At 51.0% G+C, this 16,827-nt stretch overlaps 1 protein-coding gene across 1 annotated transcript in view; it reads right to left on the bottom strand.

The window, feature by feature from the left end:
* Positions 1-16,827, bottom strand: part of CDHR2 (cadherin related family member 2) — a 41,248-nt gene that overhangs the window by 422 nt on the left and 23,999 nt on the right. Inside the window, exons 16-30 of the mRNA XM_049858929.1 lie at positions 16,458-16,697; positions 13,597-13,666; positions 12,860-13,462; positions 11,483-11,554; positions 11,058-11,107; positions 8,667-8,818; positions 8,411-8,519; positions 8,250-8,338; positions 7,712-7,780; positions 7,537-7,614; positions 7,386-7,446; positions 7,175-7,299; positions 6,526-6,639; positions 6,353-6,433; positions 5,455-5,512 (exon numbers count right to left, since the gene is read on the bottom strand). Coding sequence (XP_049714886.1) covers positions 5,455-5,512; positions 6,353-6,433; positions 6,526-6,639; positions 7,175-7,299; positions 7,386-7,446; positions 7,537-7,614; positions 7,712-7,780; positions 8,250-8,338; positions 8,411-8,519; positions 8,667-8,818; positions 11,058-11,107; positions 11,483-11,554; positions 12,860-13,462; positions 13,597-13,666; positions 16,458-16,697 — 1,971 coding nt within the window. The remainder of the gene's footprint in view (positions 1-5,454; positions 5,513-6,352; positions 6,434-6,525; positions 6,640-7,174; positions 7,300-7,385; positions 7,447-7,536; positions 7,615-7,711; positions 7,781-8,249; positions 8,339-8,410; positions 8,520-8,666; positions 8,819-11,057; positions 11,108-11,482; positions 11,555-12,859; positions 13,463-13,596; positions 13,667-16,457; positions 16,698-16,827) is intronic.

Genomic DNA, 16,827 nt, shown 5'->3' with positions numbered 1-16,827 from the left:
CCTGACACCTGAACCTCATGGCAGGCGTGATGCTGGGTATGCTCCACCCATTACCTGGAGTACCCACAAAGGGAGGGAGCATGTCCCCCATTTTATGGCCCAGAGGGCTTTATGGCCAGGAAAGGGTGGAGCAGAGTTTGGACCATTGGTTTTGCTGGCTCTAAAGCCCTTGCCCTGTCCGTGGTGTGATGCTGTCCCTGGTGGAATTCAGCATCTCTCTCCTGCAACCCTCAGAGGGACACAGCACGCCCAGGGTCCCCCCTGTAGTTCATCATGGCACTCACTCACCTTACCTGCCCTTATCCCCCTCCCCATGTGACCTGCCCAAGGCTCACAGATAGCCCGCCTATGGACCGACACCCCTCCCCCCGCACACACACACACCTCAGCTACTCTGCTGCAGACCCACTCTCAGGGCCAGAGCTCCCGCCGCCACCACCCTCCCTGGGGCACTCCAAGGGCTTTTTCCAGACAGGCTGTTCAGTCTCTGGTAAACAGTGGAATATGTAAGGAACCCCAGAGGGGTGGAACATTCTGCCTGTGCTCTCCGGAGCACTTGCCACAGACCCTGAGCTGGCAGCTGTTATGCAGAGCGGCCCAGGATAAAGACCTGGCCTGGGAGGCAGGAGTCCTGGGTTTAGGTCTGCCCCTGAATTGCCAGCTGTCTAACCTTGACCAATTCCATTTCCCTATTGGTGACTTGGAAAGGGTAGACTGGATGAACCTCTCAGGTCACTAACATTCCACACAAACATTTATGGAGCCCTGGTTGGGTAGCATATAGGGTTGCTATGAATTGAAATCGACTCAACAGCAACAGGTTTTTTTTTTTTTGGTGCCATAGTAGGTAAGAGCTCAGCTGCTAACCAAAGGTTGGCAGTTAGAACCCCCCAGGTGCCCCTTGGAAACCTTATGGGGCAGTTCTACTCTGTCCTGTAGGGTCGCTATGAGTCAGAATTTACTCCACGGCAAAGGGGTTGGATTTGGTATTTTTGGTTTGGCACAAACAGGGAGCCCTAGTGGCCTAGTGGTTAAGAACTCAACTGCTAACTTAAAGGTTGGCAGTTTGAATCCACCAGTTGCTCCTTGAAAACTCTATGGGGCAGTTCTACGCTGTCCTGTAGGGCCACTATGAGTTGGAATTGACTTGATGGAAACTTTTTTTTTTTTTTTGGTTTGGGGTACAGATGGTTAAGTGTTCACTGGTATCCAAAAGTTTGGCGGTTTAAATACACCCAGAGGTGCCTTGGTGATCTACTTTTGAAAAATCAACCATTGAAAGCCCTACTGAGACACACATGGAGTTGCCACAGACCTGGTTTTTTGGTTTGGGATGAGTCAGCAGCACCAAGGGATTCCCTGAAAAAGGTGCCACTTGTGTTCTCCACCCAGGGAGAGGAGGGGAGGTGAGGGGACAGGAGGCTCCTGAGAAGGCCAAACTCCACCGCTGCAGGAAGACAGTGGAGGTGGCTTCTCAGAAATATAACCCCATCTCGCTTCCCTTCCCCCAGGACAAAGTCTTTTCTCTGGCTTTGAAAACTCTGTGACCCGGCCCCACCCCCTCCAGACTCTTCCCTCTGTGTTCCCTGCCCCTTCCAGCCTACAGGTCCAATCCCCCCCACAGTGGGGCACCTGACTCCACTCCTTCCATTCTCCCAGGGGGGCCAGCCCCTGCCTGGGCCACTAGCCTGCTCTCTTCAAGCAACCAGCTCCGGCAGGCAAGAGGCTCCCTTCTGCCTCCAAAAAACCAAACCAAACCCAGTGCCATCGAGTCTATTCCGACTCATAGTGACCCTATAGGACAGAGTAGAACTGCCCCATAGAGTTCCTTCTGCCTCAGTTCCTCCCAAATGTGGTTTTTGCCTCAAACCATCTTCAAACAGAGATCAGTGGTTCACCCTCCCTCACTTGACTGTCACATATTGTAAAGCCCAAGAGTGACTTGCTGACCAAATCGTTCCAATTAAGGGGTCCTCAGGGAAATACTGAAGCATGAGGGGAAGGCTGGGAGTCTGGGAGGGCAGGGCCTATGAGAGGGCAGGACCCAATGTGGGCAGCGCCGAGTGGATGGTGGGTGTAGGGTGGTTGGGTGGGTGACATCCTCTACCAAACCGTAGGCTCAGAATGGAGAGGAGGGAGGCGGGGCTCTCCTCATGGTACCTTGCGCCTGCAGGTAGAGGAGGCCCACCACCACCACCATCAGCAACTGCAGTGTGGAAGCATCTCTGTCATTAGGCTGTTGTTGTTACTTGCCATTGAATCGATTTTCGACTCACAGTGACCCCATGTGACAGAGTAGTACTGCCCCGTAGGGTTTTCTGGGCTGTAAGCTTTATGAGGGAGACCCTGGCAGCGTAGTGCTTACGTGCTAAGGCTGCTAACCAAAAGGTCAGCAGTTCGAATCCACCAGGTGCTCCTTGGTAACTCTATGGGGTAGCTCTACTCTGTCCAGTAGGGTCGCTATGAATCGGGTTTTTTTTTTTTTTTTTAATCTTTATGAGAGCAGATGACCAGGTCTTTCTCCCATGGAGCTGCTGGGTGGGTTCAAAATGCCAACCTTTAGGTTAGCAGCCGAGCATTTAACCGTTGCCACCAGGGCTCTTTGGCATTGGCCTAGTGGTGGCTTTTACCTGCCGTGAGGCCCCAGGTACAGCCCTCTTAGGCAGGGCAAGGAGGCAGCAGTGGTAGGAGAAGATGCCCTGCCCTGGATTAGCCGCATCAGCCTCACCTGCCCCACCCTCAAAAAACCAGTTCTGTCTAATTGACTCTGAACTCATGGCACCCCCATGTGTGTCAGAGTAGAACTGTGCCCCATGCCATTGTTAGGTGTCATCAAGTTGGTTCCAACTCATAGCGACCTTACATACAACAGAACAAATCACTGCCTGGTCCTGCAACATCCTCACAATCATTGCTCTGCTTGAACTATTGTTGCAGCCACTGTGTCAGTCCATCTCATTGAGGGTTTTCCTCTTTTTCGCTGACCCTCTACTTTACCGAGCATGATGTCCTTGTCCAGGGACTGATCCCTGCTGATAACATGTCTAAAGTATGTTAGACATCGTCTCACCATCCTTGCTTCTAAGGAGCATTCAGGTTGTACTTCTCCAAGACAGATTTGTTTGTTCCTCTGGCAGTCCATGGTATATTTAATATTCTTCACCAACACCACAATTTGAAGGCGTCAATTCTTTTTCAGTCTTCCTTATTCATTGCCCAGCTTTCACATGCATATGAGGCGATTGAAAACACCATGGCTTGGATCAGGCGGACCTTAGTTTTCAGGGTGACATCTTTGCTTTTCAACACTTTAAAGACGTCTTTTGCAGCCGATTTGCCCAATGCAATACGTCATTTGATTTCTTGACTGCCGATTCCATGGGTGTTGATTGTGAATCCAAGTAAAATGAAATCCTTGACAACTTCAATCTTTTCTCTGGTTATCATGATGTAGCTTATTGGTCCAGTTGTGAGGATTTTTGTTTTCTTTATGTTGAGGTGCAATCCATACTGAAGGCTGTGGTCTTTGATCTTCCTCAGGAAGTGCTTCAAATCCTCTTCACTTTCAGCAAGCAAGGTTGTGTCATCTGCATAATGCAGATTGTTAATGACTCTTCCTCCAATCCTGCTGCCCTCTTCTTCTTCATATAGTCGACCTTCTTGGATTGAATAGGTATCTGGAAAGGATACAACCCTGACACGCACCTTTCCTGACTTTAAACCACTCAGTGTCCCCTCGTTCTGTTGGAACGACTGCCTCTTGATCTATGTACAGGTTCCGCATGAGCACAATTAAGTGTCCTGGAATTCCTATTCTTTGCAATGTTATCCATAATTTGTTATGATTCACACAGTTGAATGCCTTTGTATAGTCAGTAAAACACAGGTAAACATTTTTATGGTATTCTCTGCATTCAGCCAGGATCCTTCTGACATCAGCAATGATATCCCTCGTTCCATGTCCTCTTCTGAATCTGGCTTGAATTTCTGGCAGCTCCCTGTCTATATAGCATTGCAGCCACTTTTTTTTTTTTTTTTTTTGTACTTTAGATGAAGGTTTATAGAACAAACTAGTTTCTCATTAGACAGTACACATATTGTTTTATGACATTGGTTAACAACCCCACAACATGTCAACACTCTGCCTTCTCAACCTTGGGTTCCCTATTACCAGCTTTCCTGTTCCCTCCTGCCTTTTAGTTCTTGCCCTTGGGCTGGTGTGCCCCTTTAGTCTCATTTTGTTTTATGGGCCTGTCCAATCTTTGTGCAGCCGCTTTTGAATGATTTTGGCAAAATTTTCCTTGCATGTGATATTAATGATATGATTCAATAATTTCTGCATTCGGTTGGCTCACCTTTCTTGGGAATAGGCATAAAAATGGATCTCTTCCAGTTGGTTGGCCAGGCAGCTGTTTTCCAAATTTCTTGTCATAGACGAGTGAGCACTTCCAGCACTGCATCCGTTTGCTGAAACATCTCGGTTGGTATTCTGTCAATTCTAGAGCCTTGTTTTTTGCCAACGCTTTCACAGGGTTTTCGATTGCTGATTTTTTTTTCAGGAAGTAGATCGCCAGGCCTTTCTTTTGAGGCATCTCTGAGTGGACTCAAACCTTCAACCTTTTGGTTAATAAATAGCCTAACACTTTTAACTGTTAGCATCACCCAGGAACTCCCAGGCCCCACCCTAGACCTGCTGAATCAGAGATCCTGGGGTGGGGCCCAGCAGTCTGTGTGTAGCAAGCCCTCCTCATGTGGCTCTGATGGCCCTCATATGTGAAAACCTGATCTACTCCAGTGGTTCTCAATCCTGGCTACACTCTAGAATCCCCTGGGGAGCTTTTACAATGTATTTGTTCCCAGGCCCCACCCCAGGCCAACAGAATCAGGATCTCTGGGGTGTGACCTGGGGGATATTTTTAAAGAGCTCCCTGGGTGAGTCCGATCGACAGCCCAGGTTGTGCACTATTGACCTAATCTAACCACTAAGACATTTAACAGACGGCTGCACTGTTGTCTGTTTGAGCTTACCTTCATCTCTTTTGCTGCCTGTGCTTATTCATCTCCTTGTCTCTCCCCCACCCTCAGCAGTTTTTATATAAAGGTTATAAAGGGATGGAATCAGATTTGTGAGAACTTGCTTTGGCTAGGTTATGTGTATGTGTGCTCTTACTTAATCCTCATAACAGCCCTGTATAGTTGGCATTCTGACCCCCATCTTACAGATGAGAAATTGAGAACCAGAGAGAAGTCATCCACCCAGGGTCACATGGGGAATGAATGGAGGAGCAGGGATTGGACCCCATTCTAAAGCCACAGGCCTTCCTGGGGCCGGGTACAGAGAGGCAAGGCTGCTGTTGCTCCCCATGTCTGCTGCAGGTCCCTCGAGCTCTGTCCTGAACCCCACCCCTTCAGAGAAGAACCCTGAGTCAGAAGCCCCAGGCATCAACTCACTACCTGTGTTGCCTTGATTTCCTGGTCCAGGTCCACAATGTTGTCATCCAGGGAGTTGAGGCTACAGGAAAAGATGGAGCTCAGGTAGTTGGCAGGCCCAGCCCTCCCTGTCTGTGGCCAAAAACCAACACAACCACCACTATCACTCCAGCCACTACCTCCATCACCACCACCACCATCACCATCACCTATCACCACCACCACCATCACCACCACTATCACTCCAACCACAACTACCACCATCACCACCACTATCACTCCAACCACAACTACCACCATCACCACCACTATCACTCCAACCACAACTACCACCATCACCACCACTATCACTCCAACCACAACTACCACCATCACCACCACTATCACTCCAACCACAACTACCACCATCACCATCACCACCACTATCACTCCAACCACAACTACCACCATCACCACCACTATCACTCCAACCACAACTACCACCATCACCACCACCACCACCATCACCCATCACCACCACTATCACTCCAACCACAACTACCACCATCACCACCACTATCACTCCAACCACAACTACCACCATCACCATCACCACCACTATCACTCCAACCACAACTACCACCATCACCACCACTATCACTCCAACCACAACTACCACCATCACCACCACTATCACTCCAACCACAACTACCACCATCACCATCACCACCGCTATCACTCCAACCACAACTACCACCATCACCACCGCTATCACTCCAACCACAACTACCACCATCACCACCACCACCACCACCATCACCCATCCCCACCACCAACACCACCACCATCACTACCATTACCATGGCCACCATCACTACCACTATCATCACCACACCATCATCGCCATCACCCACCAGCCTGCCTGCATAGGGTCAATGCTCACCTGATGTGGTCTATATCGCTAGAGGAAGAGAGGGACTCAAAGCCCAAATCCTTAGTGGGGAGGTTCAGCATAGGGTTGGCTCTGAAAGAAGATGCACAGTTGGCCTCCCAGTCAAGCAGTCAAGGCCCTGAGCCACCCCATGAGGCTTCTTATCCACCCTTGACCCTGTTTACCGCTCAGTGTTGTATATGTTAGTCCCGGGGATGGCAGGGGCTAAGGGCATCTCCCCTGCTGCTGTCTTCCTGGCCTCCTTGGCAGCTTTCATAGCCCAAAGCTTCCGGCTGTAGCTGTGGGAACCAGGAAAGCCATTATTTGCTGTGCACCCCCATGTGCACCCGTGCAGGCTCTGAGAGAGTGGCTTCACCATGAGCCTGGCAGGTGGGGATGTTAGCTCTGTTTTACAGGGGCTACAAGGAAGAGTCAGAGAAGGGAAGTGATTTGCTGAAGGCCACACAGGTGGCCAATGGCAAGGTCTGGAATCCAACCCACATGTAACATGTAGCTCTGACTGCATATGTATTGGAAAAAGAAAAAGAAGAAGTATTTATTCAATGCATAGTATGTGCCAGACATCTTGCTGGGTGTGAGATGTATATCACTTCATTAAGTGTTTTGAGGACTCTAGTATCATGCCCATTTTGCAGATGAGGAAACTAAGGCTCAGGCAGAGAGGTGACCTGCCCATGATCTCACAATGAGCTACTGGGAATTGAATATAGATATACCTGACACCTAAACCCAAGCTCTTTCTACCCCCCCTGGATATCTTGGGTGGGGGGACAGGCGGCGGGTTGGAGACACAGGGGGCGATGGGAGCAGCACCTCTTCCGGACACACATGAGGACAGTGGTCATGACCACGAGGACCAGCAGCAAAAGCGCGGCCAGCACCACAGTGACGATGACGAGCACCTTTGGCAGGTCTGACTCCAGGCTCTCCTGGGAACCCTGGAGAAGAAGGGTGGGTGAGGGAGGTTGTGGGGTCAGCACCCCACCCCACTCCCAAGTGACTCCCGCCCTGCCACCACGCTTACCAGCACCACCAGGCCCAGTTGTAGCAACTGTGTCAGCGAGTCCCGGTCTTGCCGGATTGTCCTGGCCAGAGAAGCCGCTCAGACCGAGGGACATTGGCACCCCTAGATGGCCTGCTCACCCTCCTCCCACCCTGGGGGTAACCCCACTCACACACTCAGCTCATTAAGGGTCAGAGCAGACCCATTTGGGAAGACGAAGTAGGCATCGAGGTAAGAGCGACCTCGGGCCCTGGAATGGGACATGGTGAAGAGTCAGTAGCCCAAACTACCCTGCAGCCCCCTGCCTCTTGTCCTCACCCCCAACCACTGGGCCAGTGGGCACTCACCGAGCTGTAGAGTCTATGTCTTGAATGCTCACAATGTAGACAGTAGTCCTGGTTGCTTGGGCAAGAGCCCTGTGAAAGGAGTGGGTGTCACAGAGGCCTGGAGTGGGAGCCTCAGCCCAGGCTAGGGGCCAGGGCTCTGACAGTGGAATTAGGAATTGTGGGAATTAGATAAGGGCAGCTCCTCTGGACAGACCCAGCCCCACTGGCTCAGAAGCTAGCACATCTGTGCAAATTAGGAAAAGATACCCCTTCTTCTGGGGTTGAACTCACAGGCTGGCAAGCAGAGTGCCCTTGTGCAGTGTACAGCCTTCAAAACTGTACATGGAAGCTGTGCTTAGGCCTCTCTCTGCCCAACCAGCCATAGGCTCTGAGGGCATGGGCAATAGGGGTGAAGGCACAAGTACAGGGTTAAAACAGGGACCAGGTCAAGTGTGGGTCAGAGGCAGAATTGAGAGACAGTCTGCTCAGGTCTTGTCTAAGACCAAGCTCCCAGGCCCTGTTCTTCCCCATGGTCCCCTGCCAGGATCCCCAGACGTACGCCTTAATCTTCTCCAGGTTGGCGCCCACCTCCTCCTTATTGGTGGAGAACTGCAGCCTCACACGGTAACTCTGGTCCACAGTGAAGAGCTACAGGAGAAGGGTGTCAGGGGAGATGAGGTGCACGGGGCCAGGGGGCTGGAGGCAAGACTCAGCACTCACGTTCAGGGTGGTTTTGGCTTCCTGGGCAGCACCCATGGAAGGTCTGTCTTGGGCCTGGACTGTCACTTGGTAGGTGCCTTGGAGACTAGCATCAAGGTTGGTCACCAGCCTATGGAAGGTGAGAGGACACAGCTCAGCCTTGGAACCCGAGCTGCAGTCCTCTGGAATCCACTTGTTCCCCTCCCAGTACTGGGAGCTCACTGCCCCAAGGCCCGCTTTTGTCCCGCCTTCAATCTAGGGGCCTGCCCGCAGTTACTCAATGTTGCCAGTGAACACATCAGCCTCTGAGGAGGTGGAGATCCGGAAGAAGCCCTGGAAAGATGTGGTGACCCCATCCTTAGAGAGGAAGTCCACTTGAAGGATGGAGAACAGGATGGCCCCATTGTTCCCTGAGTCATCATCTCTGGCCTAGGAGAAGGAGTGGATGGCAACAGGCAGCCAAGCCAGGCACCCTGCAGCCCCCAGCAGGGACCAGGGGCGGGGGTAGACCAGGAGGCTGGCCGCCTTGATTTCCATCGGCCACCTCGATTTCCATCAACCGCCCCCACCAGCCACTGTCAAGTTGATTTCAACTCACGGCGACACCATGTGTAACAGAATAGAACTGTGCTCCATTGGATTTCCAATGGCCAATTTTTCAGAAGAAGATGACCAGGCCTTTCTTTTGAGGCACCTCCGGGGGGACTTAAACCACCAGCCTTTTGGTTAGCAGCCAAGCGCTTAACGGTCTATGCCACCCAGGAACTCCATCAGCCACCCCAGGCCACCCCAAGTAAGCAAATGCTTTACACAAACAGTGTGCTTGCCCTGCAAGTCTAGGTTTGCACAAGTCTCTGATTCTTCCTCCTCAACAGATCACAGCCCAAATGTCCCTCCCATATGGAAATCGCCCCCACCCCTCCCCACCAACGTACACAAGCACAGGGACGCTTAGATTTCCTGAGCACCAACTGTGCCCAGGCCTCTCCCTGAGTCCTCTCATTTCCCTGTTTGCCAACCAAACCCACTGCCATCGAGCGGATTCCGACTCATAGCAACCGCGTAGGGTTTCCAAGTCTGTAAATCTTTATGGAAGCAGATTGCCACATCTCTGTCCCACAGAGCTGCTGCTGGTTTTGAACTGACGGCCTTTTGGTTAGCAGTTGATTGCTTTACCCACTGCACCACCAGGGCTCCAAAGTGAGTACACATTCCCTTAGTACACCATGAAATGATGGGGCGGGGTGGGGGTGGGCCACAACATTTTTATTCATTCTAGTGCCTTTTAGAGAAAAATAGAACCAACTCATAGAGCTGCGAGTCCACTGACATTACTGCTCAGGATTAGGACAAAGTTGGTGTTAAGTTTCAAAAAGGAGTTGATTTAAAGAAAATTGTTAAACCAAAAATACATGGAGGTTCACACCAATGCTAAACTCATAACATTGGAATGCAATTGGCTGAAGACTGGGAAATAGGGAAAACGACCGTTTAAGGCTTGGAAACCCCCCTGCCAAAAAAAAAATTAGTTGCTGTCGAGTCAATTCTGACTCATGGCAACCTCATGTCTGCCAAGATGCAGAGTAGAACGGCACTCCATAGGGTTTTCAAGGTTGTGACCTTTGAGACACAGGTCGCCAGATCTTTCGAGGCGCCTCTGGATAGGTTGGACCCGCCAACCTTTCAGCTAATAGCACTTAACAGATGGCACCTCCCAGGGACTCCTTGGAAAACTCAGAAAGGGGGAAATGCTATCTCCATTTTACAAGAGAGACCCTGCCCTGCACAAGGGCACACTCAGCTTTAAGTGGGGAGGGCCAGGCCTGTCCACCTCCTATGCCTGTGCTCTCTCCACAGCATAGGGGTGGCACCCGGAGACCACCCCGCCTCTTAACCCTAACTGCTGGGAACTAGTGTCACTGATGGCATATGATTTGCCAGCTTCTTATCAGGAGGAGAAGGAACCCTGGTGATGCAGTGGTTAAGCTCTTGGCTGCTAACCTAAAGGTTGGTGGGTCAAATCCACCAGCCACCCTGTGAGAGAAAGATGTGGCAGTCTGCTTCCCTAAAGCTTACGGCCTTGGAAACCTTATGGGGCAGTTCTACTCTGTCCTATAGTGTTGCTATGAGTTGGAATCAACTCGAGAGCTATGGGTTTGGGTTTTGTCCAGGAGGGGAAACTGAGTCCCAGAGAGAGGAGGCAACTCAGGAAGAAGAGTCTGGACTATGTGGGAGGCCTAACCTCTCACACACTATAAGCTATCACCCTCTAATAAACGCACCCAAATCCAACACCATAAACACATTTTTATAATTTTGCTCTGGAAATTATTTAACTACAAGGAATTCATTTAATCTATAATCAGCTATAATGTCTCTGTAACACTCAAGAACTCTGGTGTAGTGAGAAAGATGTAGCCTGCAAGTGGTTTTTATACTCATGAAATTTTTATGAATACTAGCTTTAACAATTAATGAAGTTTGATCACATCAGTTAGGCAGGTGTTAATTTCCATCTTGGGGTTTTCTTTTCATATGTTGGAGCCAATAAGTTTCCCTTCTAGTGTTAAAATATTTTGGGGGCAGCTGAAAGGCCCAAAGCCTTAGCTCTGTGTCTCCTGAGGCTACTGTGACTGCCAGCTGCCCAAGGGTGAAGCCAAGGACTTACCTGGACAGAAGCCACCTGCTGGTTGGGTACCACAAGTTCTGGAATGATCACTACAGGTGTGGACAGGAAGGGGTTAGTGAGGGCAGGGGCAGTGTCAAGCCAGCTCAGGTCTCATCACTGGAGACCCCAGTACAGTTATTCCTAAGCCAGTAGTTAGCATGTCATCCAACTCCCATTGTACTGGGGAAACTGAGGCCCAGAGAGGCACAGCCCAGGGTCAGACATGAGTTGAGGCAGAGCTGGGGTGAAAACTCAAGTCTCCCCTCCTGTTGGAACTCTGGGGTGAGGTAGGGTGGGAGGCCTTCTTCCATTTCTAAGGTTCTACCTAGGTCCTGAGGAGGGTCCATGGGGGCTGCCCAAGGGTGGTCCTGGTGAATCAATTTGTACGTGTGTGGGGTGGGAGAGATCGCGAAGCTGTTGCTTACCAAAAGTCTTACTCTCAGGTAGAAAATAGGGTGCATTGTCATTCACATCCTCGATGGTGATGGGGAGGCTTCCTAGGGGGACAAAGGAGGTTGGCTTTGGGCTCTGTGCAGAGGCCTGACCCAGGGAGCCTGAGACTCAGCCATACTCCCTGCAGCCTCCCTCCCATGCATCTGTGCTCAGTCAACTCCCCTGCTCTTGACCCTGGGATGCCCACTCATCTTCTCTGGCCTGTGTAGGAGGGAGTATCATTCCCAGACCTCAGAGAGGGTAAGCAGCTTGTCCAAGGTTATACAGTAAAAGTGGTGGGCCAGGACTGAGCCCAGCCCAGGTATGTCCCACCTGACCATGACATTGCACTGACACTTGCTAGCCGTGTAAGCTAGTTATTTAATTTCCTACTCTGTGCCTCACTTTCCTCGTCTATAAAATTGGATAGGGACCACCTACCTCATGGATAGTGTGGGAGGGCTTATAAGGTGCCTGACATAGTTCTTGGCTGTAGTAAGGACTGGTATATACTAGCTGTTAATATGGCTACTATTGTTATTTGGAGCTCCTGGATGGTGCAAATGGTTAACGCCCTTGGCTGCTAACCGAGAGGCTGGCGTCTCAAGTCTGCCCAAAGGCACCTTAAAAGAAAGGCCTGGTGATCTACTTCCAAATATCAGCCATTGAAAACCCTGTGAATGTCACTGAAATGTACATGTAGAAACTTGAAAAAAAAAAGGTTGGAAAAAAACAAAAAAATTCAGAGGATATAAAAACTTTTTACGTATCTGGAAAAAGAAAACCCCATGGAGCACAGCTCTATTCTGACACACGTGGTGTTGCCATGACTTGGAATAGACTTGATGGCAGCTGGTAGTTTATTGTTGTTTGGTGTCAAAGCCAGGATATGAATTCCGGTCTCTGTGACTCTGAAGTGTGCTTTTTCCTTTACCAAACCAAACCCGCTGCCGTCGAGTTGATTCTGACTCATAGTGACCCTATAGGACAGAGTAGAACTGCCCCATACGGTTTCCAAGGAGTGCCTAGTGGATTCGAACTGCCAACTTTTTGGTTAGCAGCCGTATTTTCCTTTACACCACCTCATAAAACAACAGCATCAATTAAGTGCTTACTTTTTTTTTTTATGTGCCAGACACTACTCTAAATGCATGTTTATACGCATGTTCTCATTTAATCTTCACAGACAACCTACTATCTAACTCCACTTGGCAGATGGGGAAACTGAAGCTTGGGAAGTGTTGTGACTTGCTCCGTGACACAGCTGAGCAAGAACCCAAGCTGATTTGAAACCAGACCTGGTGCTCCCAGCCCAGGGGTCTTTCCCATGAACTGCAGCCTGCCAGACCCTGCAGGCTTGGCAGCCTCACCATTGTCACTGTAGGCCTGGAAGCGAGGATCTGTCATGAGGTCATAGGCCCGCACGACCAGAGTGACCAGGTCACAGGCCTCGTAGTCGATGGCCTCACTCTGATTGATGAACACAGAGCCATTGGACACCACGGAGAACCAGCCATGGCACAGGCTGCCCACATCAACTTCTGCCTTGGTACAGATGACGTTCATAAGCTGGACCACTAGCTGGGCACTGGTATCTATGTCCTGGGCAACGACCTGAGCCACCAGGCCATACTGTGAACCATTCTCAGCCACGCGGATGCCCCGGAGCGAGGCTGGGTCCAGGGTGGGTGGTTCGTCATTCACATCTATCACGTTCACACGGACAGTTGCCGTGGCCTCACCCTGGGGGTCTGGGTCCACGGCATTCACTACCAGATCAAAGAAGGCCTGTGTCTCGTAGTCCAGGCTCACATCCAGGGGCAGCTGGAGGTGGCCCACAGCCTGCCCAGACCCCAGCAGTGAGCCTCGGAGCATGAAGTTGTTGGACCCACTCCCCGACAGGCTGAAGCTGATGCGGTTGTTGGCTTCTGTCTGGTCCGCATCCCAGGCCACCACCACGCCCACCATGGCTCCTGTGGATGAAGGCAGAGCATGGAGGGACCAGTAGCCTGGCCATCGGGAGCCTCCTCTGCCATCTCCTCCCTTGGGTACTACACACCCTCCCTGTGAAGGGTCAGATGCCACATCGAGCCTAGGGAAGACTTACCCGGATCCCTCTCCATCACCGAGAAGTTGTAGCTGGACTGGTTGAAGACGGGCAGGTTATCATTGATGTCCTGCAGGCAGAGGCAGTCCTGAGCCCAAGGGACCCTGGTAGCCCCCAGGGTTTGCCCTATCCAGACCCAATCTGAGAGGGACATTGGTGGTTCAGTGGCAGAATTCTCGCCTTCCATGTGGAAGACCCAGGTGTGATTCCAGGCCAATGCACCTCAGGCACAGCCACCACCCATCTGTCAGGGGAGGCTTGTGTGTTGCTGTGATGCTGAACAGGTGTCAGCAGAGCTTCTAGACTAAGAGGAACTAGGAAGAAAGGCCTGGCGATCTACTTCCAAAAATCAGCCAATGAAAACCCTGTGGATCACAACAGCACAATCCGTAACCAATCATAGGGATGGTGCAGGGCCAGGCATCGTCTCATTCCATTGTGCATGGGACCACCATGAGTCAGGGGCTGACTTGACAGCAGCTAACAGTAGAGCTGACCTAAGAAGCCAATATTGCCTCTGCTCCGAGTCACGGACTTTTTACCCATGTCTCCTCTGACAACACTACCCAGTGAGGTTGCGCACCTATTTCATAGACAAAGAAACAGGAGAGGATGGAATTTGCCCAGGCCATCCACGCTCAGAAGCATGCTGAGGGACCTCTACAACTAGCTATACCCCACCAAGGAGCCCCACAGCTCAGATCTGTATTAGAGTGTGTTTTAGGACCTGTTTTTAGCTCTGGTGGCGCAGTGGTTAACAGCTCAGCTGCTAACCAAGAGGCCGGCAGTTTGAAACCACTAGGCACTCCTTGGGAACCCTATCGGGGGCAGTTCTACTCTGTCGTATAGGGTCGCTATGAGTCTGAATCAGCTCAACAGCAATGGGATTGGGTTTTTTTTTTTTTTGTTTCCCTGAAGGAAGAGTCTTTGGGCGGTGCAAACAGTTAATGTGCTCGGCTGCTAACTGAAAGGTTGGAGGTTCGAGTTTACCCAGAGGCACCTTAAAGAAAGGCCTAGTGATCAATTTCTGAAAAATCAGCCATTGAAAACCCTGTGGAGCACAGTTCTACTCTGACACACATCAGGTCACCTTGAGTCAACGGTGACAGCAGCTGGTTCTGGAAGGATGGTTCTGAGCCCCGTCTGTGTCTCCGCCTGATCCAACTTGACTCCCCATTTCTCAAGATTTCTAACGTTGGGACCACCTCTGTGATGTTTCCACAAAGGCCCTGCAGCCTCAGCTTCCCCTCGTCCCCGCCTCTCTCCTGCCCCTCCTGCACCCAGCCAACCCCAGACACTGGCTCTGAGCTCAGGGCAGAGCCGGGTTCCGGGGACCTATGAGGGCTTACACCCAGACCTGCCCTGAGACACCAACTGCATTCAGGGTCTGCTCACAGGCCCCAGGAAGCTCCCAGGTGGGTGACATTCCAGATGTACACTTTCAACTTTTTCTGTTAGAACACTAAAATAAAGATCCTTGGAAACAGCTTTCCCTACCTTAACTAGATGTGTTTTCTGATTGAGGTTTCCTCATAATGGAGTTACTGGCTCGACCCACGTAGGCCATCCTAATTCACAGGCGCAGTTGAGAGCACAGCTCTCAGGCCTAGTGGGGCCCACCTCTGCCTTGTGTGTGACTTTGAATTCTCTGGGCCTCCGTATCCTCATCTGCAAAATGGGGATAGCAAACCCCACTCACAGGCCTGTTGGGAGGACTGGCTCCTGGATGTGAAAGGACCTGGCTCACTCAATAAATTCAACTCAGCTTTCTCTCTTCTTTGTACCCTGCCCAGGGGCAGATTATCCAATAAGCAAATAAGCACAGCGCTTACTTTGCTTACCAGATCATCTGTAGTGAACAATTTCACTGGGTTTTACCACATCAAAGATGTGAAAGTGTTTACTACAGATTAGCAAATAAGCACAAGGAAGCTTGTGTTTACCTTGCTTACTGGGTCATCCAGCCCTGTCAAGGATTGTAAATTTTAAAAGAGGCTTTGTTTCTGTAGGAAGGTGCTGTGGGGTTGGGAGAGGGACAGATGCCAGCCATACCTAGAAGCAGAGTCTTTCATGTGGTGAAAAAATGTGAAATTTTTCACTATAGATGATCTGGTAAGCAAGGTAAGCACCTTGCTTACCTTGCCTCTTGGATAATCCACCCCGACTATGCCCCTCAAGGGCAAAGGCATTCCTAATTTTGTCTGTTTCTCTGAGGTCTCTTTCTTTAATACTTGTAGGAAAGTGACACATCCCAACCGAGTAGGATACAGGGCTGCTCTGTGAGGTAGCACAGGCTGTGCACTGCACAACCCTGGGAGATGCCTGTTCACACCGTGGACATTGTAGAGATGCATAGTTGTTATGCTTTTCCAGAGAAATGTGCCTTGTGAGCTGGTGGCAGCCCTAGAACCAGATAAACCTGAATTTAAACCTGGATCCATGACCCTACCCAAGTTGCTGAATCTCTCCGTGCCTCAGTTTCCTGATCAATAAAATGGTACCAGCTGTCCCTACCTTGCAGGACTAGGTGTGCGTTAGACAATATACATACTGCTTTTTCTCCCCTTCTCTTTGCCCTTGAATGGTGGTGGGAGACAGGAGAGTTCTGGGTAGAACCCCATGAATGATTATGAGAGCGCCTTCTATGTGCCAGCCACGCTTCTAGGCACTTCCTGTTACTTATATCGTTTCCCAATTATACTGTTATCATCCCCAGGACCCTCTTACCTGCCACACTGCAAAGGGCAGAAATGTGGCCTGGGTCCAAGGGGGACTGGCCACCTGCGCAGGAGCCCCCCAACATAGGGCCAGCAGGCCATCGAACCATCCCAGCGTACCCCCCTGGCTAGGCCCAGCCTTACCTCTACATTGATGGTGACATTGACCTCTGCGCTGAGGACAGGAACACCACCATCAGCCACCCGCACAGTCAGCACAATACGGCCGGCCAGAGTGGGGTCGATAGCCTCTCGGTCCAGGGGCCCCAGGTTTTCAAGGAGCCCTGTGTCAGGGTCCACAGAGAAGTTTTGGCTGTAGGGGCCAGGCAGCAGACTGAAGTACAGGCGGCTGTTGTTGGTATTGGGCTCGTCGTCGTCGTGGGCCTATACGGGGTGGGGGTAGGGAGGTGGGGACTGGCATCAGCATCGGGCAGCCTTTAGGGTTCCAGCCCTTCCCCTGCACCAGCCCACTGACTTGGACCTGGAGCCAGTGGGATGCTGGCCAGTCTCCCAG

Source organism: Elephas maximus, chromosome 2 (genome assembly GCF_024166365.1).
Source record: "Elephas maximus indicus isolate mEleMax1 chromosome 2, mEleMax1 primary haplotype, whole genome shotgun sequence".
Classification (NCBI taxonomy): domain Eukaryota; kingdom Metazoa; phylum Chordata; class Mammalia; order Proboscidea; family Elephantidae; genus Elephas; species Elephas maximus.
The sequence above is the reverse complement of the archived record's forward strand: the minus strand, read 5'-3'. Positions and strand labels throughout refer to the sequence as shown.